The sequence below is a fragment of the Scatophagus argus genome, chromosome 22 (assembly GCF_020382885.2).
Source record: "Scatophagus argus isolate fScaArg1 chromosome 22, fScaArg1.pri, whole genome shotgun sequence".
Classification (NCBI taxonomy): Eukaryota; Metazoa; Chordata; class Actinopteri; family Scatophagidae; genus Scatophagus; species Scatophagus argus.
Window position 1 is genome coordinate 136,265 of NC_058514.1, and position 22,105 is coordinate 158,369.

The 22,105-nt window shown below is 44.1% G+C and overlaps 1 protein-coding gene across 7 annotated transcripts; it reads right to left on the reverse strand.

Moving 5' to 3' along the window:
* Positions 1 to 742: 742 nt before the first annotated feature.
* On the reverse strand, positions 743 to 22,006 carry mical3b (microtubule associated monooxygenase, calponin and LIM domain containing 3b). Of its 7 annotated transcripts, XM_046379705.1 has the most exons (34): positions 21,392 to 22,006; positions 19,753 to 19,778; positions 19,413 to 19,602; positions 18,868 to 19,075; positions 18,672 to 18,788; positions 17,096 to 17,197; positions 16,747 to 16,902; positions 15,914 to 16,014; positions 15,580 to 15,837; positions 15,235 to 15,350; positions 14,985 to 15,111; positions 14,509 to 14,596; positions 14,241 to 14,388; positions 13,923 to 14,119; positions 13,133 to 13,233; positions 12,996 to 13,058; positions 12,741 to 12,911; positions 11,624 to 11,710; positions 10,915 to 10,998; positions 10,326 to 10,485; positions 8,835 to 8,938; positions 8,534 to 8,600; positions 8,221 to 8,386; positions 7,411 to 7,622; positions 5,830 to 6,483; positions 5,660 to 5,742; positions 4,785 to 4,859; positions 4,053 to 4,103; positions 3,718 to 3,963; positions 3,314 to 3,407; positions 2,409 to 2,459; positions 2,158 to 2,257; positions 1,984 to 2,057; positions 743 to 1,843 (listed from the first exon to the last, which is right to left on the reverse strand). In XM_046379705.1, exons 4-34 carry the CDS (start codon positions 19,016 to 19,018, stop codon positions 1,659 to 1,661), a joined length of 4,389 nt encoding a protein of 1,462 aa, XP_046235661.1. In that variant the 5' UTR covers positions 19,019 to 19,075; positions 19,413 to 19,602; positions 19,753 to 19,778; positions 21,392 to 22,006; the 3' UTR covers positions 743 to 1,658. The 7 variants fall into 7 exon arrangements, 5 of the variants coding, with proteins under 5 accessions (XP_046235661.1, XP_046235658.1, XP_046235660.1 ...); XM_046379702.1 differs by having other exon boundaries at positions 19,413 to 19,778; XM_046379704.1 differs by lacking the exon at positions 11,624 to 11,710 and having other exon boundaries at positions 19,413 to 19,778.
* Positions 22,007 to 22,105: the final 99 nt, after the last annotated feature.

Below are 22,105 nucleotides of genomic sequence, written 5' to 3' on the forward strand. Positions count from 1 at the left end.
TTTAATTTAATCCATTTTGAAATGAGACTGTAACATAACAAAATGTGGAAAAAGTGAAGCGGTGTGAATACCTTCCGGATGCTCTGTAAAGAGATAAATGATGTATATAACATGCAGAGAAGTAGTTTTAAAAAATGGAATGTTTTCTGAGTAACATTTTCAAATAAAGACTACATGTTGAAGTATAAAGTAATAGAAAATACCAACATTCAATATGAACTCTTCAAAGTGTACTTAGAATTCAGTAGTAATTCAGCCTCTGCTCCACAAAACATAGCAGATCGTAAATCAATACAGAATCAATTATTTAATCAGGAAATCAAAACAAATAAACATTAGCTGTAACTGCAGAAGGGTTGTGATCAATACTGCAGCAAATGGTGTGTACAGCCTCTAAGAATGGTCCAATCAGCTTCTCTGCTGACCTTCACCGAGCTGTGACGGGCTCACCTGGTCACAATGACATCACATAGCTATAGTGTCTGCAGTTCAGTATGGTTCACCTATATAACCTATATAAGCAAGTGGTTGGAGATGATTCAGTAGTGATCCATATTGGCTGGGATCCTCTCACATGCATGTGCTTAATTTGATGCTGAGCTTCTTGTAATAAACTTCTTAAACAAGTAAGACGGTGTCAGCGGAGATCTCTTTCAACATCTTCACATCATCGCTATCCAATATACAACATAACAATGAAGGCTAACTGAGTGTGTTCAGTTTAATCAGAACAAAATGCAGGATCTGCCAACTCTTTTATTACACCAGAACATCAGAAGGCAGTTGAAGCTACAGGAAAGAGCGTTAGTCACTTGGCATCCAACAGGAGCAATAGGATTCATGAATAGTTATTGATCAGTTAATCAGGTGAAGTAAGGCAGACAGGTGAAGTTTGGTACAACTGATCAGCAGCAGATGGAGTTGGCAAAACAATCAATATGTCAGACTACAAACTAAATGTCTATTTGAAAGCAGAACAGTCAAAGTTGAAAATCAACAGGATGTGAGAGGACACTGAGGGCTGCAAGCTTCAGTCTCCTGGCCACACACAGGTAGTGACTCTTCATGTTGTCCATCCTGGATACTGAATACAGCTGAGAGGCTGTTTGTGAGCGTGTTACGTGTTCTTAATACCACAGCAACACCACGATCAGCCCAATCGGGCATGAACAAAATGTAGGTTTAATCAGACAGAAGAAAACTTCTTAAATGATTAGGATTCACTTTATATTTGCAATGTTGATTTTAAAGAAAGCTTTTGGAAATGGATCAATACTGAGCTCTGATCACATTGATCAGAAGGACCAGACCTGATAACCTGTGATGTGCACAAACTGGAAATTCAGACCCAGCTGCTGCTGCTGCTGGAACCTGCGTGAATGAATGTTTAAAGGAATTTCATGAACAAATCAGGATGACGCAAAACAAGTCCAGATGGTAGACCACATCAGCAACAGATTTCAAATGACACAAGTTGAATAAATGAGAAAAGGACTCAAGGCCACTTCCTCTGTCTGTGAACAGATTCCAGACTGGTTCTGACCTCCCTCCCTCAAGTTCGGACCACCCTCAAGTTCTGACTCCCCTCAGTCTGTGATAACTAATTTACAAATGTTTAGTTTTGGTTTTGATCAGGGGCAACATAGACGCTTCCAGATTCAGGACCATCTGAATCCCAGTCCCTGGGTAATCATGATCTCCTCCAGGTCCCGGTCTTCTTGTCGCTCCTGCAGTCTTTGTTCCTCTAGTAGAGACACCAGAGAGTCTCTCTGCTCCACCACCTCCAACATTTCCTCCAGGATCAGACGTTCCTCCACCAGCTGCCACTCCTCCTTCAGGTGGTCTGCACACAGCCAGGACAGACCAGACATGCAGAGTCATTAAATGTCATTAAAATAAACATGCCAGAAATGCTGATTTCCATCAGAGACAGTCACATCTGCTGACTTTACAGTGGCTTTCTGTCAGTCAGTGTGAAGTTACCGTCAACAGCCATCCGCTCTCGGAGCTCCTGCTGAAGTCGACTCTGTCTGTCCTCCAACTCCAACTCTCGAGCACTGAAACACAGCAGGACTCTGAAAACTGGATCCAGACAATCCTGATTCATGCTGACACATTGAACCAGCTGTAGGAGCTGCTGGATTTAAAAATACTCACAATATCATGAGTTCAGATTCATATCGAACCAGAGAGTTCTTCTGCTGGACCAACTCAAACCACTGTTGCATCAGAGCTGGATTATCCAGTTTACCCAGGCCTGCAGAAACACCAGGATGCACTAAAGGGTCAGTTCACCGAAACACAGGCATCAAAACAGTTTACTATTGCAAATTACTTATACTACAGAAAACTCCAGTGGAATCCAGTAGAGTACACTTAATTGACATGACATCAGAGGAGGAACTGACCTCCCAGGTGAAGATCTGTGTCTTGTCCATTGTTGGATTCTCCCCAGTAGTCTGACAGAAATACAGCTGACATTAGTCACATTATTCTTCACTTCATTAACTCACATTATTTCACATTAAAATCGAGTACGTCTCAGATGTAACCTCTTCTGTCCAGTGTGATGCATGCATGCAACAAAAAGCTTACTGCTCACAAGGTGCCTGTCACCTGTCATCAAATGTTGTTAAACTAAAAATAACAAAGATAAACTATAATGACAGCCGGTGCTTTCAGAAAACCTTTTCAAAAATTCAGCCAAGTAGTGTGTATGCATGTGTGTGTAAGCAGTAAGTATGAGATCAGCACACTTTACCAGATTCTCCCGCAATAAAAGCTGTTAAAATCTCACAGTGGCGACAGTTTATCTGTTTGTTTGTTTGTCAATTTGAGCTTTCCTGTCGTGGTTAGTTTTACATGTCAAAGAGCAACTAATTGATCAATAATGAGGGTCAATCATTGAATTTCTGTCCTGTCGTTAAGATAAGTTAATAGCAACTTTGCTGTAACTTTATTGTGAACACTTTCTTCACTTATTTTTTCAAAAAATAAACTGTGAATAAACTATGATACTACTAAACTAAGTATATCATTCAGTTAGTTAGCCAAACTGAAATATGTACCTTTGCATATGAGAACTCCTGTTTATCTTTTGCTGGTAGGTAGAAGAGTGTGTCATTAGCATAGACTGGACAGGTAAGACCAGGCAGTAACTGACATACAGACTAAACAGCAGCAGGTCCAGTATGGACCCTTGTGGGGCTCTGATTTTATTATCAATATTTGCATGGTGAATTATAAACATGGACGCACTGTTATCTGCTTAATAAACATTTTCATTTCATGTGAATATGATGTGTGTGGCTACCTGCTTCTCCTCTCAGAGCTTTTTCCACCATCACTCCTCTCTCCTCCAATTGCCTCTGTTTCTCCTCCACCTGCTGCAGCTGCCTCTGGATCATCTGAAGCAAACATAGAGTTAAGTCTCTGTCTCGCCTGTTGAGCTGGTTTCATCTGGACCTTTTAGTTCTGGTCCAGTTCAGGTTCACACTGACCAACTGAATGGCCCCACATGGGGAATTACATCCTGACCGACAGCAGTTCAGTCTGAGTATCAGTGAAGACTGAGACTGGACCTCATGTGTCATAAAGTAGCTTTCAAGGAGTTTTCAAAGTTTGAGACTGTAGGCTTCGGTCAAAGCTTGAAAAAAGCTTTTGACATGGTCTGTAACCCTGACTATCCCTGTTGGTACTGTGCTCAGGTGAACTGACCTGAGCTTTGTGGAGTCTCTTCAGCTGTTCCTGTTTGGCCTTTCTTCTAGCAGCTCTCTGAACTCGTCGGGTGATTTTGGCATCCAGGTCTTCATCCTTGTCCTCTTGTTGCCTCTGGAACATGGTCTCCTTCACACTCAGATCAGATGGCTCCTTTGGCTGGATCAGGACCCCCACCACCTCTGTGGGACAAGAGGACTGTCCATCAGAGTCTTGGATGGGGACTCTGTCCTTCAGAGAGCACGTCTGAAACAAGACAAACAGCACTGTTAATACATTACAGCGAGTCAGACAGTATTGTGGATGATTAGATCTTCATAGTAATGTGCATGTACCTTGATGGTGTACGTGCTTTTAAAAGCCAGAGCGTGAGGAATATACGCAGGCTGACAGACATGAAGCATAAAAACAGTCAAAGAAAACACAGACGAGACTTGATTGTGATTTAGACTTCAGGTCTGATTCTAACATTTCTGTGAGTCCTCAAGTTTACATTCAAGTCAAGTTGTGATGAGTCCATGTCAAGTCTCAATTCAAGGCAAGTGCAAAGTCAATCACGAAAAGGCCAAGTGAGTCAAGACAAGCCCAAGTTAAGTTTCAGGACATTCAGTACAATTTTGGACTTGAGACATTCCAAGACAAACTGAAGACCAGACCAAGTCAAGTCAAAAGTCAATCAGGGCAAATCCCGGACAAGTCCGACTGACTTGAGACATGTCAAAACAAATTCTAGACAAGACAAAATCCAGTCAGTTCAAGCAAAAACAAGTCAGTTGAAACAAGAACAGGTAGGTCTCAAGTCAGGCAAAACAAGTCTCATGTCAGTTAAGAGTCAGTGAAGAAAGAGCAAGTCTAAATAAAAACAAAAACCCCAACTCTTGACATGTCATGTCTTTCAGCAGTCACGTCCAAGTCCTTAATTTTGTGATTTAACATAGGCTGCAGATAGTCTCAGATGAAAAATGCAAAAACATTCATTCAGTCTCTGTTTGGCTAAGATAAAACTCTGAGCCACAGAACTCTGTTTCTGTTGAAACTCTGTTTCCCAAATCTAGCACAAATGATACCTTCAGGTTCTCCTCCGCCTCTTTTATTGTGACTCTCTGAATTTCAGATGTGAGATCAAACAGCTCCAGACGCAGCTACAAACATCAGAAGAAGACAGTTAGTCCACAGACAGCTTTACATTGATTTAAACTTTTAGTCTTGAATCCAGTTATTAGTCTGATCCCTTAATTTGATCTAAATGGAGCCTGTGAAACCATAAAACACCACATTATTTCCCATATCATGGATCATGAAGACTAGAGCCGCTGGTGATCATAAGACTAAGTGGATCACTGTGATGTGGAGTCACACCTCCAGAGACACGACAGCACAGCACATCAGCTACACATCACACCAACTGAACTCCATCTTGTTTTTATATCAACCTCTGAGTGGATCACTGTGATGTGGAGTCCCTCAGGGTTTGATTCTTGGGTTGCAGTTATTTAAACTGCACACTCCCAGACTAAACAATAAGACTGTCACAGCTATGCAGATGACACTGAGGTTTATTTAGCTTTTTCACCAAGTGACTCGGGTTCCTCACACTCAAATAAGTAACTGGAAGCAATTAAATGTCCTTCAGTTAAATAGACAGAAGTCATTGTATTTGGCAACAACAAAGACAGACCAAACATTCATCACTAGAAAAGATACCAGACTTGAATGAAAGTTCTGTCAGGTGGGATCAGATCTCCTGTAGGTGTGAAATAATGATGGCCTTTTGCCGTGTTTGATACAAATAATGGAGGTAATGTATCTGCCATTTCAATTTTCAGCCTTTTCCATGATGCTAACATCCTACTGTTGTGTTATGATCACTATAGTCTGTTTATTGACTCAGCTCAAGGTTTTCCTGTTAGTGATGGTGATGTGTTGAGAACTCAGTTCTTACATTGTTTCTGGGTGTCAGTGAACATCTCTGCAGCAAAGCTGATGAATCCAGGTCAGACTCTTCTGTCAGACTTCCTCTCACACCTGGAGACAGGGACACAGGAAGTACAATTATAACCTCATCGCTGTGACCTCACTCTTTCCATGTATATTTGTTGATTACATCACCACCTGTAGCTCTCCTCTCGTTGGCTGCGTCATTCTTCCCCCTCTTTGCACCTGAAGGTAAAGTCCTGCCCCACTTCTTCTTTCCAGAGAACACTGCCCTCCACAGAGCTCTGGACCCGCCCCCTTCCACCTGCACCCGTCTGAGTGTTGAAGTCTCTCTGGGCCCCTTTACCTGAAGGAGAAGAGCTGCACCCCCACCCTGTAGAGGGGGGAGGCTGTGTGCTCCTTTAGAGGTCCGCCTCCTCACCCCCTCTGACCACACCTCCCCCTCAGCTGGTCCTGCCCCTTCCTCCTCTGTCTCTGTCTGCTCTGTCTTTTTCTGTGGAAGTTCAGGGCTGATGTCATCAAACAAGCCCTGCACTCCAGCAGGTTGCCAGTGAGAGGGTCTCTGAGCATCTGTTTCCATGACGATGACAGGTGTGAGCTGTGTTGGTAGAGCTGTGACTCTGTCATTGTTGGGGGTGGAGTCAGGTATGGTGATGAAGGAGGTGTTGGAGGATGTGTTTGTAGGGGGCAGAATCTCAGATGGAGGTGTGGGACGGGTGATGCAGGGCAGCTGGCTGGAGGCAAAGTCAGGCTGCACAGGTGTGTCACAGTGTATGATGTCACTTCCTGCAGCTGAGGAGACACTCTGAGAGATGAGAGGAAGCTCCTCCTCTGAGGGGGAGAGGCAGGAGAGGGAGGAGGAGTCACATGTCCACAAAATGTTATGTGAGTTCATTCACAGAAGCCAGCAGTGCTGAAATCAACATTACAATATTTTCCCCATGTTGCAAAATTACAAACAAAAGTAGAGTGAGACAAAGTTCTCCACATGTGAAGAATGTTTAGAATCCCTCATGTTTGTAATGGACTTTCCATCACAGTAAAAATCTAACTTTTACTGTCACTGTTTTTTAATTTGACTGTTCGGATTAAACCTAACCCTAACCCTAACCCAACAGTTTGATAAAATAATATTCACATTGTCAAATAGGTCACATGACAGCAGCTTTGTGTAAGGTGTAAAAGTTCATGTAATTTTTTTTTCTGAATGCAGTTTGGTTGGTTTAGATCAGGCATGTCAAACTGGTCCACAGGAGGGCCGCTGTGGCTGCACTATACTCCACCCTGCATTTGCACTATACTCCACCCTGCACTACCTTACTTTGAACTACCTCCAGTAAAGTATTTATTTCACTTATTTTATTTTGTGTTACCTTATTCTATTTTATTTTTATTATTTTTTATTTTTTATTTTATTTTATTCTTCAATTATATGTTACTGTTATGTTCTATGTATGCACCAATCACCAAGACAAATTCCTAGTAATGTGAAACCTCTTCACTTACATGGCAATAAAGTCTTTTCTGATTCTGATTCTGATTCTGAGATGCTACTCGTCTCCTTATCTAACAGGTCTGAGTGATGCTTTATGTCGGGGGACTGTACTATCCCTCCACCAGCAGGGGGAGACACAACACAGCGTCATAACACAATGCACCACAATTAACACACACACATACACACAGAAACTGGAGGATTCAAACTACAGATCTGACAGAAAACATAGAAACAAAACAGAAAAAACACACAAGACTCACCATCACTTGACTCCACCTCACTGCATTCCTCCTCTTCCTCCACCTCTCCCTCCTCTTCATCTTCGTTTTCCTCCTCCTCCTCCTCCTCCTCTCGGTCATCTCTCAGGCGGAGCTGCAGAGTTTCCCTCCACAAAGCTCTGGCCTCCTCGGAGGTCACACAGCGTCGACAGCTGCCCTCTTCCTCCTCCTCTTCCTCCATGTCCGACTCTGAACTGAAAACACAGACAGACAAACTGAGGTTCACTGTGAGGTGGGAGGAGACCAGAGATCTACGGAAGGCTGGTGGTGACAAAAATCTCACACATACATGCAAAACACTAATAGTCAGTCAAAAGTATGACATTTAATCATTTTTTAAACAAACGAGAGTTATGAACTTCCTATGATTTAAAACATTTTTTGTGACTGTAAAATAAAGTCATTTTTTACTTAGAAGCTGTTCTTGATACGAGTCATTTTTGACAGATGATACAAATAATTCTCCTTATGTTTCTGACTTCAAAAAGTCTGCTGTATGTTGATGTAAATAATTGTAATGTACAAATCTGAACTTTAAGATTTGACACACAAAATTATATTTTTATTTTCAAAGTCATAACTGCAGTTTAAAAAAATGTAACAAATACATTATTAAATTCTGAAAATTCTGTTGGATCTAAATAAAAACATTATTCTGACTTTTAACTTGAACAGTCAATTCTGAATTTCAGTATTTTAACTTTCTGAGTATTTATTGTTTGAATATTCCTGATATTTCACCAAGTATCCTTTCCTGGACTTAAAGACCTTCCACTCAGGGCAGACTCTCACCTGGGTCTGTGTTTAGTGCTGTCGTCCAGGTTCAGGTTGAACCGGTTCAGTGTCTCCTCTGAAACCTCCTCGGGCTCCTCCAGCAGCTCTGTCTCCACATTTGTTGAGCTTCGGCGGCAGTTTTCCAACTCAATCCTCTCCGGCATTGCCACTGTTACAGAGATCGCTGCAAACACACCAACACAGCCACACACACACACAGACACACACAGAAACACACACACACTAAAGCCCACATTGATTCCAGTTTAAGGAGCGCACTCAGTATATGACACAGGTATGACGACTGAATGGATGACTCAAGTGAACTCACCTGAGGATCGACGACGGTCGGCAGAGATCAGAGAGTCTGCAGAGGAGAGTGACAGATCCAGAGACGCCTGTGAAGAAAACAAACACATTGAATCTTGATGATCGAATATTACTTCACATTTACTGATCATCTCAATGTGACGCTGACACAGCTGCAGGGAGGTTCTGTACCCGGTGGGGTCAGTCTAAATGCTGGTGGTGTCATCACACTGTGTGCCCAACATTTAGCACAAAGTCGGTCTGTTGACAGTTTAATGTTCTGCACCTGCATGTGTGAATATTGAGCCAAAACGCTTTCTCACTGCGGATGTTCGATGTGAAGCAGCTCCGTCAGATGCCGTCGGTCTTCTCCTCGTGGTTGGAGCAGTCGATTTGGAGTCGTAGTGCTGAATACAGTAGAACCTCCCTGAGACACGACAGCACAGCACATCAGCTACACATCACACCGACTGAACTCCATCTTCTTTTTATATCAACATCTGAGCCAACTCCCGCCTCACACTTCAAACTTTGATCATGTGATCTGTCCACTCTGATTGGCTGCTGAGAGTTTCAGCCAAATAAACACCAGAGCTGACTTTTCCTGGAGCATGAACACACAATAGGAGCTCTGTGGGACCAGAATACACACAGATGTATTTTTGTCCCTGTCTCTTGCCGTATGGATCACTGACTTTCTTTACATACGGTCTGCATGGTTGGATCAACAGGGATGTGGTCAGCTGGTCTGAGTTTTACAGATACAGTTATCCACAACTAAAACATTTTCTATGCAGAATGATGACCTTGATCAAGATCTAAGTTCTGAAAGCGGGTGATTAATCTTCAAATTAACCATTCGATGGGTAAATCCATGAACCAGTGGTGTACTTTTAACGTCCAAAGACACGTTAGGGCGACATCGAGCATTCAGGGAGGTTTTGATCCGAGCTGCCCAGAGACCCTGTGCCTGGAGTGGAGCTCACCCATGTGCACTGTGTTGTGTGGACTCTGTAGTGCAGGCTGCCTGCTTCACAACATTCTTCACATTTTTATTATTTTATTGTCACTCACTCTTTCTGTGACCACAGGATGTGGTGGTGATGAAGTCGACCCTGTTCGCTATAAGATTTTAATTTGAAAATTAAAAAAAGACATATGGAGGTGACGCTCAGGGGTCTAACTGTCTGCAGTTACTGTGCGCACACACACACTGAGGTCACATGACAGCATCATGTGGTTAATGAGTGAACTGCGGCGAGCAGCAGTGATTGGTGTGAAATCAGCCTGACAGCTGATCCAGGACCACAAGCTGTTACACCTGTTTCTGTCTTTCTATTGGTCAGTTTTTATGCTGACTTCAGATGTTTCTTGTCTCTTCTTCTTCTGTTGTTTCTGACAGTCTGGTTAGTAGCTCTACAATAAGAACCAATAGAACAAGAGACAGAAGAACAGAACAGAAGCCTGAAACATGAGGAGGTACGTGGTCTCACACCAGCAGTGTGGAATAAATACTGCAGTAATCTGAGGTCTGAAGTAACCTGGTTGTGTACATAAAGAAGTACTGTGTCTGGATGTATGAAGAGAGCAGACGACAGTCACGGTTCTGTTCCTCGGGCTAACAAATATACTGTGAATGCTCAGGAATCACATGCTGCGTCGCACTGTGTCTGTGTCTGTGTCTGCGCTGCCGATGTGTTCAGTGTCAGGTTGTTCCTGCTGCAGAGGTCGAAGGTCACAATGAGATCTGCCATCCTGAACTGCATTGAGGCAGAAGTTTAACTGCATGTGGATGTTGATGATGAAGGACTCACCGCTGTGCTGGTCGAAGGCGTAGGCAGCCAGTCTGAGTGAGTTTCTGCAGTGGAAACACTGGAAACAACTGCGATGGAAGAACAAACCTTCAGCACTCAAACGCTCCATCACATAAACCCTCTTCTGACAGAAGAAACAGATGTGACTGCAGCCTGCGGACTGAGAGACAGACGGGCACTGAGAGACAGACAGACAGACAGATGCTGAGAGACAGACAACCACTGAGAGACAGACAGACAGACACTAAGAGACAGACGGACACTGAGAGACAGACAGACGGGCACTGATAGACAGTCAGACACTGAGAGATAGACAGGGATTGAGAGACAGACAGACAGACAGACAGACGGGCACTGAGAGACAGATGGACACTGAGAGACAGACAGATGGACACTGAGAGACCTGTAATAAATAATTTTTACTGTGTGGTACTTCACATGCAGGCCAACAGCATCTTAAAACAATCTCAGTGTCCACTCCAGTGTCCACTGTTGTGGAGCTTTGGACTCAAACCCCAACCGTCCTCATCAGCTTACTGCGATGACTGACAGGACAAAAGTTTACAAGGTGAACAAATCAGATTCTTACCAAAATCACTTCCTCTGGACTCTCAGCCTGATTGGTTAACTGCTCAGCCAATGAGCTCACTCCACCAGTGTACATCTGCAGACACTGGTCAGACAGGCAGACAGACACACAGACAGTCATTTAGAGGCAGAGGATCATGGGAAATGAAGTTCTTTACTGCAAACAAAATACTTGTAGTTCCACATGGTCAGGTTGAGTGAGCTGAAGAGGTCTCACTCCACCCGTCTCACTGAGAAGCATCTCAGATGGTGACAGGAAGCAGGCGCAGCATTAGCTGAAGCTTGACTGAGGACATCTCATCAGGACACAGTTAGAAACAGATCTCCAGTCAGTATTAATGCGTCTCCATTGTGTTTTTACTGTCAGATTCCTCATTTGTGTCCACACTGTTTTGATTCTCTGAACAAAATGAAGTATAAAATAAACTTTGGTTGTGTCAGCAGACAGCGGGGAAGTCCAGCTGCTGTGCCAGCTGCAGGCTGATCTGAAGTTAGCTCCTCTCTCTTCAATAGAAGCTATTCATTGGATTCACAGTGAGGGCTGTTTGTTATTGATCAGCACATTGATCACATGTGCCCCACAGAAATTCACTGGCACACTAACTGAACTGCTGAGGACAACTTCAGCCTGAGGAGGAAACCATTTCATCAAAATAACACCAACAAGATCTTCACACTGAACCAATGATACCCACAATGCACTGCTGTACCTGTTCCTCCCCACTGAGCCCAGACTGAGACTTCAGCTTCTCTTTGAATCGAAAACTCATCTGTTCCTGCTGAAGAGTTCGTTTCCTCTGAAGTGTTTCCATGGAGACAAACAGGAGAACAGACTGGTGTTTACACATCTCAAATACTCCAGTACACCTTTTACTGAAGTATTTTTGCCACTTTATACTTCTACTGCACTGCATCTGACGTACACTGAAGGATTTAGTGCACTCGGTGTAAAGGCGATGCTGTAAAGCAGCTTCCATCATTGCAGTATCATCTGAGGAAGAAGACTGAGAGGAATGTGAGGACAGAAAGTGTCCTGTAGAACCGCTTGAAATGCACACTGAAAACATTAAACAACAAACTGAAATCAACAGGAAGGAAAATCCACCGTGAAGCCTCAGCTCTGTTTAAACACCTACAGGTGGAGTCCCACTTTTACATTTTAATCTTCCACATTTATATTAAATCATGACTAAGTTATTGATTACTAGTTAGAAAGTACAGATGCTCAGTCAGTTCAATGTGTTCATGTGAAACTGCAGTGGTGTCAGCCTTTCCACGCACACATCAACCAAACAACAGGCAGAGGAGATAAGATACCTGATCTGTGAACTGTCTGCTCTACACAGAACTAAACACAGACAGGTCTGTTTCTACTGGGCTCTACTGGTTTCCACTGACTGCCAGTCTGTACCGGTCTCCAGGTGTGAAGATATGCTGCAGCTGACTGACAGTCCACAGACTGAGGGGAGGGAGGCAGTGCCCCCTGCTGGACGACACACAGATGATCAACTCATAGGTAATTCTTAACACTGTGCTGTCAGACTGAGTCCACATTCTTTGCATGTTCTGTATTTTGAGCCTTTGTTCTGCATGTTTGTTTCTGATGATGGAGTCCAGTGTTTATTACTGATTATGATGATCATAAATGATCTTAATAACTTTGTCACTTTAATCTTGATTTGCTGTTTCTGCTTGATAATCGTGAAATCAGCTGACTGTCGGGCTGTGTTCACACTGCTGTCAGTTCTCAGACTGAGTCTTCCTTCAGCGGACTCAGTCTGACAAACAGGAAGTGGAATATTATTGTTGATGCCGTTTTGATCTCACCTGTCGATGTAAAGCTGCTGCAGCAGCAGAAGAACTCCTACGGGAAGCTGAACTCTCGTCCAGCTTCGCCTGCAGCTGACTGGCCATCAGACGCACTCTGGAGCGACTGGACCCGCCCATAAGAGCCTCATCATACACCTGGCTGTTGACATCACTGTTCAGGTCACATGACTGGAACAGAAAATATGAAGCCGAATGGTGAAATGAATTTCAGCTCTTGTAACAGCGGTAAAAACCTGAAGAGTAAACACTGACCTCCTGCTGCTCTTCGCTCCCTCGACTTGTCTTCCTCCGTTTACCACGAACGTCTTTGTGTTCCTGCAGAGACACTGAGGTGTTACCGAAGACATAAACAAAATAACAAAGTGAGAATAACGAAGAGCTGCAGGAACCTTTGGATTTCTCTTTCTGGAAGGACTGAGTCCCAGTCTGCTGAGGATGGAGACCGGAGTGATGAGTGCTGATCTCAGGTCAGAACTCTGACTCAGCCAACCTAGAATAATAATGACAATAATAATAATAATGATAACAATAATAATAATAACAACATCATGTTCACATGTTGTTGGGAAGTCAAAGTCATCAGGCTTTGAATCTGATCTCAAATCTGTTTTTAAGACACTTAACATGTTTGAACTGCATTTACTTTGCACACTGAACTGTTAATGAATGCAGTTTTTCTCAGTCATGTCACTTTAATTGTTATCAGTCAGCAGTGAAAACTGATGCACCAAATTAAAATTCATTAACAGCTTTGTCTTCTGTTGTCAAGTTTTGCTTTCTTTGGTTTAAGAATCTTTTTCTGTCAGTCACACACAGTCTGACAGGACTACATAGAGCTGCCACCATGTGGACCCACCACCCACACAGGTGTTAAGGTCAGGTGTACTGTAAGCTGGGAGCAGGGCCAAGATGGAGACCTGGGCTGACCTCTGTCTTTGTTAACAGGTTCTGAGGATGTAGAATGTACCAAGTACACACATATAGCTGCACCCACATACAAATGGCATCAGGCCTGAACCAACTGCTAGAAATGGACTGGACTCCCACCTTCTCTGGAATTGCACAAGGTGAAAGGTACTGTGTGCAGGTAAAGGGAATCCTCTCAAATCTCAGTTTAAATATTATATTTTTGGGCTATACAGTCTTTATTTTTTAGGTTATTGCCTTCCTGTGTCTCACCATCAGGGGGCACCGTGTCCCTGAGCAGCTGGTAGAACTGACTCAGGTACATCACCATTGACAGAGAGTCCGGCTCTCCTACAGAGGACATCTCCTCCACAGTCATCAGAGGAGAAATCCCAAACTCTCGTTCAGCCACGTCAAAGCTGAGCCAAATGTTTTCTTCCACTGCAGACTCATCTAGAGAGTCAAAGTCACTAAAGACAGACAGGAAGAAAGGAAGTCTGGATGACAGGAAGTCAAAATTGGGTCAGATATTAACTTCACAAAAAATGTACCCCATGGCATGTCTCTGTCAGGTGGAGTACAGACTCTTACATGAGATCAGGTCGATATCGATGAATCAGGGCACAGAGAGCGAGACCATCCTTCCAGGAAGTAGTCAGGTCGCTAATGGCTACGGCACGGTAACCACGAGTCTGCTCCTGACACCAAGTCAGCAGCTTATTGGACTGAGAGAAAGAATCTACCCGAAAGGAAGAGACCAATCACATCAGACAGGAAGAGACAGTCGACTAATCGCATCAGATTTACAGTAACTAAACTGTGAGAGCTGATGTTTCACAGGAAGTCAAAGGGAACTCACCTTGTCTGATGAACCTGGGTGAAGGCAGACGGATGATGTCACCTGTGCTTAGTCCCGCCTCCTCTCCTGTGTCCACAAGGTGTCTCACCTGACAGAAAGACGAACACAGTTGTTTGTGGCTGTGTGATTTTGAGGTAAACATCAGTACATTCACAGACAAACAAAGATCAACACGACAACTCTGACTCCTACAACATGACTTGTCTCATCTTAGTGTGAAGACAATGAGACAGAGGACAGGAAAATTAAAATTTTAATTTGGTCAACTATTTAACATCAGTAATGACTTTTAGTGTTATTATTGAGAAACATATTAAACAAATCTCATCTGTTTTTTACTATGATGAAAGTACTTTCATTGATTCTCATCCAGTGTTCTTGTATCTGAAGATACGATGTGATGAAGCTGTGATGTCTGATGTGTGTGATATCACACTGTGTGTGTTCAGGTGCAGATGCTGTGTGTTGTTGTGTACCTGAGCAGGTGCGACGAGCAGACGGTTGATGTTGACATATCTTGTGTTTGGATTGACTGTAAATAGACTGAAGTTCTTCTGCAGGTTCTCTGGAGTCGTTTGAGGGAGGAGCCGGTAGACACTCTCTCTGAGAGGCAGAGAGACAGACAGACATGTTGTCACTACCCGTCGATCTGACTGCAGCAGGTGTGTGTTTGTATATGTGTGTATGTATGTATGTAGCATTATTTGTTTGTGGGCGTTTTCTGACCTTTCTGCCAGGATGTCCAGAGGAGCTCCTCCCTGAGACCAACTCCGAATCATCCAGGCTGAATCCAGAGCTGCCAGAAACCCTCTGGCGATCCCTGTTCCCATTGGCCAGAAGGGCTGCAGGCAGACAGGAAGTCAGACAGACAGACTGATTCAGGGGTTAAATCAAGGATTCAGATTGTGCTCCCCAGCTGATCAATAACAGCAGATCAAACAGCAGATAAAGGAACATATCAACACATCTACTGATCAGTGATCGGGTCGACGGATCCAGTCCCTAAACCTCTGCTCTCATAGAGTGACACTCTTTGCCTGTCCTCTACCTCCAGCCCACTGCCTGTCTCACCTCCACCAAACTGTCCCCCACCAGTGAGACCAGCAGCTGGTGTCCATGTCGCTGGTGGACCATGGCGGCATTCTCCGAGGCGTACATGCAGGTGAAGTCGAACATGGCGACGTCCGGCTGACCGTAGTGATTCATGGCAAAGTCCAGAGACGGCAGCTGGTGATTGGTGGAGAAGTCAGCAGCCTCACGGGCATATGTTTGCAATGCATTCTGGTCCACATTCTCCCGAGAGAGAAGCAGCTCAGTGTCTGCGAAGTCCTGATGCAGAACGGGCATGTTGGTTAGTGTCTGTACTGTGCAATTCTGTTAAGCATCCATCATTTTACAGTTTTACCTGTAAAATGACTCCTTTCTCCAGCAGACTCTGTTTCTTTGCTGTCATCACAAAGTAGTGAGTGTCATCTTTGTAGTACACAATGTTCTCCAGATCAATGCCTGGAAGATTAAATTCAATTCAATTCAATTCAGCTTATTTACAGTAGATAGCGACAATTCACAACAAAAGTTATCTCATGACACTTTCCAATCAGAGCAGGTTGAGACCAAACTCTTCCACTACATTTTGTAATACAGAGAAGCCAACATTCCCCCTTGAGCAAGTACTTGGTGACAGTGGAGAGGAAACACTGACTTTTAGAAGGCAGAAACCTCAGAGCAGACCCCAACTCAATGTGGACAGCCAGACAGAGGCAGAGACAGACGGACAGAGAGACAGACAGAGACATACGGGGGGTGGGGCGTGAGATAAGTAGCTCACAAACAGAGATGCGTAGCAGCAGCAATAAGTATTTGAACTGTAGATAATGATAATGATGAAGTATACAGAAGGTGCTATCCCCGGCAGTCTAAGCCTATAGGAGCATGACTGGGGACCAGCCTAGGCCAGTCCTAACTATAAGCTTTATCAAAGAGGAAAGTTTTAAGTCTACTCTTAAACGTAGAGAGGGTGTCCGCCTCCCAGACTGAAACTGAAGATGGTTTCACAGTAGACTCCGACTCCACTGCACACTGGAGGTGAAAGAATGTAGTCTTTGAAATGTGTGTTATGTGTGAGTTAAAGGACATGTCCTGATCAAAAATAAACTAGATTCAAACAGGAGAATATTATGAGGGCCGGGTTCCACTTGACGAAGAACAACAGAGTTCACAGTCTTGTGATGATCGTACCTGTTTCGTGTCGGAGTTCCTGGAAGAACCTCTGGTTGAAGATAAAAGCCACACCGCTGATCTCTTCCACCTTGGCCTCCGCTGTGGTGTTTCTATTTTTAAAGTTTGCAGTGATGGCGATGGCCAGTTTCCCCCTGAACTCTTTACGTCTGAAACCTGCTCTCACAAACAGTTAAAAGCACAGGCTTTAAGAACTTCTAATTTCGCCATTTTATAGGAAAAACCTTGTAATGTTGTAATATAATTCTAAAAACTAGATTTCAAAATAATGTTGTAATATTACCACAAAATCTCATAATCAGAGCTTTCATCACACCGAGATCAACTACCTGTCAGTGTGTCTGTCTACCTGGCAGTGTGTTCCTCCGTCCGTCTGCTCCAATGATGACATCAAACTCCAGCTGATTGACAGGATGAGACTTTGGTTTCACCTCCATTCTCCAGCCCACCTCTGCACAGGTATACAGGTGGGCAAGTATGCACAGGTGAACAGGAACATAGACACATTCATAGTAAGGGGGTATATTTCCTCTGCATTCAACCCATCCTATGTATGAGAAGCAGTGAGCAGCCTCTGCAGACCAACTCCAATTCTAAACCAGCGGCTTGGTGAAGTGCAAGGGCAAACCTCCTGACCCCTGGACCTCTTGAATTTGAATGGCAACTCTCAGGTTCCAGCTTAATTTATCACTTTGACATTTCAACTTTTTTTCAGTGCTTCACATTACACTAAATCTTTTAAATTCTACTTTGACTCTTTTCACTTCACACTTCAGTTACCTTCAGGAGCTTTTGCTAGACAACTCCAACCTCTTCATCAAGTTTGAGGACGACACAACTGTGGTGGGTCTCATCAACAATGATGATGATACAATCTACAAGGGTGAGGTGAGCCGCTTGGCCGTGTGGTGCAGGGACAACAATCTCTGCCTGAACGTGAAGATCGTTGTGGACTTCAGGAGAGTTCACACCCAGCATGCTCCTCTAACTGTCTAACGGTGCTGCAGTGGAGAGAGTGAGCAACTCCAAGTTCCTGGGTGTGCGCATCTCTGAAGACCTGTCCTGGGGCAACAACATCATTTGGCTGCATCACTGGCCAAAAAAGCCCAACAGCGCCTGTACTACCTCCGCAAACTGAGGAGAGCTAGAGCCCCGGCCCCCATCATGCACACCTTCTACAGAGGCCCCGTTGAGAGCATCCTGACCAGCTGTATCACCGTGTGTTACGGCGCCTGCACCGTGTCCTGCCGCAAGACTCTGCAGTGAGAGCAGCTGAGAGGATCATTGGTGTCTCTCTTCCTTCGTTCCTGTGGACATGTGCAACACCTGACTCACCCGCAAAGCCATCAGGATTGCAGGTGACCCCACCCACCCATCTCACCATCCTTCAGCCTGTTGCCGTCAGGGAGGAGACTGCGGAGTCTCCGGGCTAAAACCAGCAGGCTCAAGTACAGCTTTATTCACCAGGCAGTCCCCCCACCCCCCCAGCCCAGGACCCCCCTCCACACACACACAGAACTCAGGGACTGCTTGCTCATTTGCACTATACCGCACTACCTCATCTCAACAACAATAGACCTTGCCTGTTTATTTTACATTTTATTTATTTACTATTACCGCTAGCGTCTTGACTGTATATTTTTTATTTTATTTTAGGATTTTTTTTTCTACTACCTATTTATATTTTTTTCTTTTACCTGAGAGAGTGTTTATTTTTATATATTATGTTTGCACCGTGGTTCCGACAGGACTGAAATTTCATCTGTGCTGTAGCATATTTGACAATAAAGTTCACTTGACTTGACTTACATTTTTCAAAGGCTTGATGTGTTTACATCTACAGAAATTTAAATGGTTTCATCACATTTAAAAAACATTCCTTGTCCTTTTTAGTTCTGAAAAGTATTCATTGCTGTAGTTCTCACTGTGTCTCTGCTGATCTGCTGGTGGTTCCACTAGGTTTTTAAACTCCACACCGACGTGGACTTCGACTCCCAGCAGTAAGGCGACCTTTAGCAGAAGCAGCTGCAGCTGACGGATACCTGCAGAAAGTAAATGGGTGGTGCTAATTGGAGGCTCCAGCTGTTCTGAGCAGACAGGTGTAACGGATTACAGACTCACTGATGTGGTCGATGGAACCGGCGCAAAACTTTCCATAGAACTTTTTGGCACCGAGACTCCGTAGGTCATGGATGGTGAATGGCCACAGGTGGAGTACATTGTTCCTAGAGAAGGAATCTCTCTTCTCCAGCAGCACCACCCGGGCTCCCATGAAGCTCAACTCCACCGCCGTCCTCAAACCACAGGGCCCCGCACCAATAATCACACACTGACCAATCAGAGAAACAGAAGACAACAGCTGACAAATTGAGAACCATCCATCTGTTATCCATATTTGCTAATCCTGTGAAGGGTTGGAGATGACATTAAAGAGAGGTGGGGTCCACCTTAGTCACCAGTTCATTTTAGGGCTGACACACAGAGATAACCAGCTATTCATGCTCACATTCACGCTACCAGTTAGTCTAACCAACATCTTTGGTCTGTGGGAGGAACCCAAAGAGAATCTCCCACATCTCACAACCTCACAATTTTATGCTGTGAGGCGCCAGCGCTAACCACCGCATCACTCAATTATGCTTGCATACATGACCTGAAGGACATACGGTAGTGCCGTTGCAGACTTGGGCCCTTTGGTATTCCTGCTGGGCAGCCCTTCGGTCCAGTTTGGCCCACAGAGTGTTGGCCTTCCAGTAGTTGAGGCGGCGTTTGATTGGCTGGTACAACGGCCTCTCTGCGATGCTCCTATCCAGCTGCAGATGTTCACACAGCTGGCTGAAGGACCAGAGCGCCGCTCTGCAGGTTGACGATGACACAAACTCATCAAACAGCTCCTGAGCTCGGCATTCTGGGTATGAGTCGTCTCCCATGGCGACTCCTGAGACTGCAGGGCACCATGGGAAGGGTGTCAACTGCTGCTGATGTCACCAAGAGACTCCAGCTCACCTTCTGAGAGCCAATTCACCCTGAAGCTGAAAGATGGGACACAAACAAATGATTCTGCTGGAGTTTTGACCTTTTAAGAGTTAACTCAAAAAGATGCATATGCTCATGAAGCTCCATTTGGATGGTTCAGCCTGTAGCATCAGGTTTTCTGTGATTTTTATGGAAGTTTATTTCCTGTGTTCAGTGTTGGTTCATATTTTCATGTTGCATGAAGAAACTGAACTGCTTCTAATACATCACCGTCATACTGATGTCACCTCATACTACACTGATCATATTGTTCCACAGTTTCTGCATTTAAACCGACTCTATTTCATGTATTCCTGTTTTATTCTGTATCATTGTTTTCTATCCTGAGCCTTAGTTTGAGAACCACAGCTGAACTTCACTTTCAAACTTTATTTTGTCAGTATGTCTTTTTTCACATACACTGAAATTCTTTCTCTGCATTTAACCCATCACACATTGAAACACACAGGATCAGTGGGCTGCCATATCAGGCGCACGGGGAGCAGTTGGGGGGTTAAGTTCAAGGGCACATCAGCCGACTAATGGAGGGGGGGGCATTAATCAATCTCACTCCAATGAATCCACCACACCCAAATGTTTCCTGCCAGTCCAGGGTGGAATCGAACCTCAAGGCCACGGCTGCCCAAAACAGATGCATGGCCGGAAAATGAACCCGGGCTCCTGCGTGGCAGGCGAGAATTCTACCACTGAACCACCAATGCAAACACTGCAAGCAATGCAAACATTCAATGTCATTTGTGATTCTGATAGGGAAGTATGTCCAGCTGAACAGAAGCTAATTTAAAGATGTGAAACACGTTAAATAAATGTTATGAACTTAGACTGTGGCTGAGAGACAGTGAGTGAACTGCTGGGAGAAGTCCAGCCGTCCTGCAGAGAGGACAGATAAGACTGTGTATCAGACTGAAGCAGACTCGGGTGTTCACAGGTGGGACTGCAGTTTCCTGAGTGAGAAGATAAACTGATGTGATGTGATGCTGATGGGAAATCTTACCAGTGTTTTTAACAGACTTTTATCGCCTTTATTTACATCTGTTATCATCAAATAAACTCACAATTGATGTTATAATATTAAAGTATCACCTTCTGTGTCAAAGTACTTGTACTTTTGAGCACGTGAATAATGCCTGCAGCCTCAACACACCTTAAACATCCACCTGTGACATCTTCAGTGTCCCAGTGATGTCACTGTGGTCACATGACCCAAATGTCTGACTGACCGTGTGTGTGTATGTGCAGTTAACACAGTGAGGGTGAACACAAAGAGGCTCACAGAGAACAGATCCATCAGTGCCAAGCACCAGCACACACATGTACACACACACATACACTCTGCAAATGTAGACGCAAAACATTAAAAATAGATGAATTTAATAGATTGAATATGCTAATTTGTTTTTAGCAATTTAAAAACAGGAGAACAAGCTTGTCAGCTCAGGTGAGACACCTGTGAACGAATACACACAGAACAACAACGCAACATTTCTACAGTGTGAGTATCTGGTCAGCTGCTGTGACAAACACACACACACACACTAACACACACACACAGGTCTGACAGTTTTACTATTCAGATGTAAACATGTGAACTGAATCAGTGTGTACTCACGTCTCAGAACGCTGCTCTTCTGCTGCTGACAGTCGACGTCTAAATCCACTTTACTCTCACACACACACACACACACACACACGCACACACACACGCACACACACGCACACACACACACACACACAGGGGTCAGGGGGAGGAGTCTCCTTTCTGCTGATTCCTCCGCCCCAGAACAGACAGTAATCTGTAATCTGAGTGTGTCTGAGCTAACAAGATTAACAAAAGATCAGGAGGCAGGAATCATCATCATCTTCTTCACTGGTTGATCTGCAGTCAACTGATGGACTGAACCACACTGTCTGCAGTGTCTCATGCAGCTGCGCCTGCTAACAGCCTCACAGAGCTGCAGCCTCTCAGTCTAGAGTCCAATAATTATCACCTCGTCAGACAGGACACACAAAGTCTTTTTACTTTAAATAGGTTTTAATGAAAAACAGGTAAAAATAACGTAAACTTATGCGCCCTCTCACCTCAGTGAAACAAACACATAAGCAGCAGGATGACCAGTGGAGAAGTGTCTCCCTCTGGTGTTCGGTGGCGTCACTGCAACAATGACACTGATAAGAACTGAAAATACAACTGATTGTACTCTCATTGGGACATGGAATCATAATTAATAGAATTGCTTAGGAGTCAAATAAAGCAAAAATTAAAACTCTTTCAGTTTGTGATCTTGTCCAACACTGATTATTGGTTAAATTAATATTAAAGTTT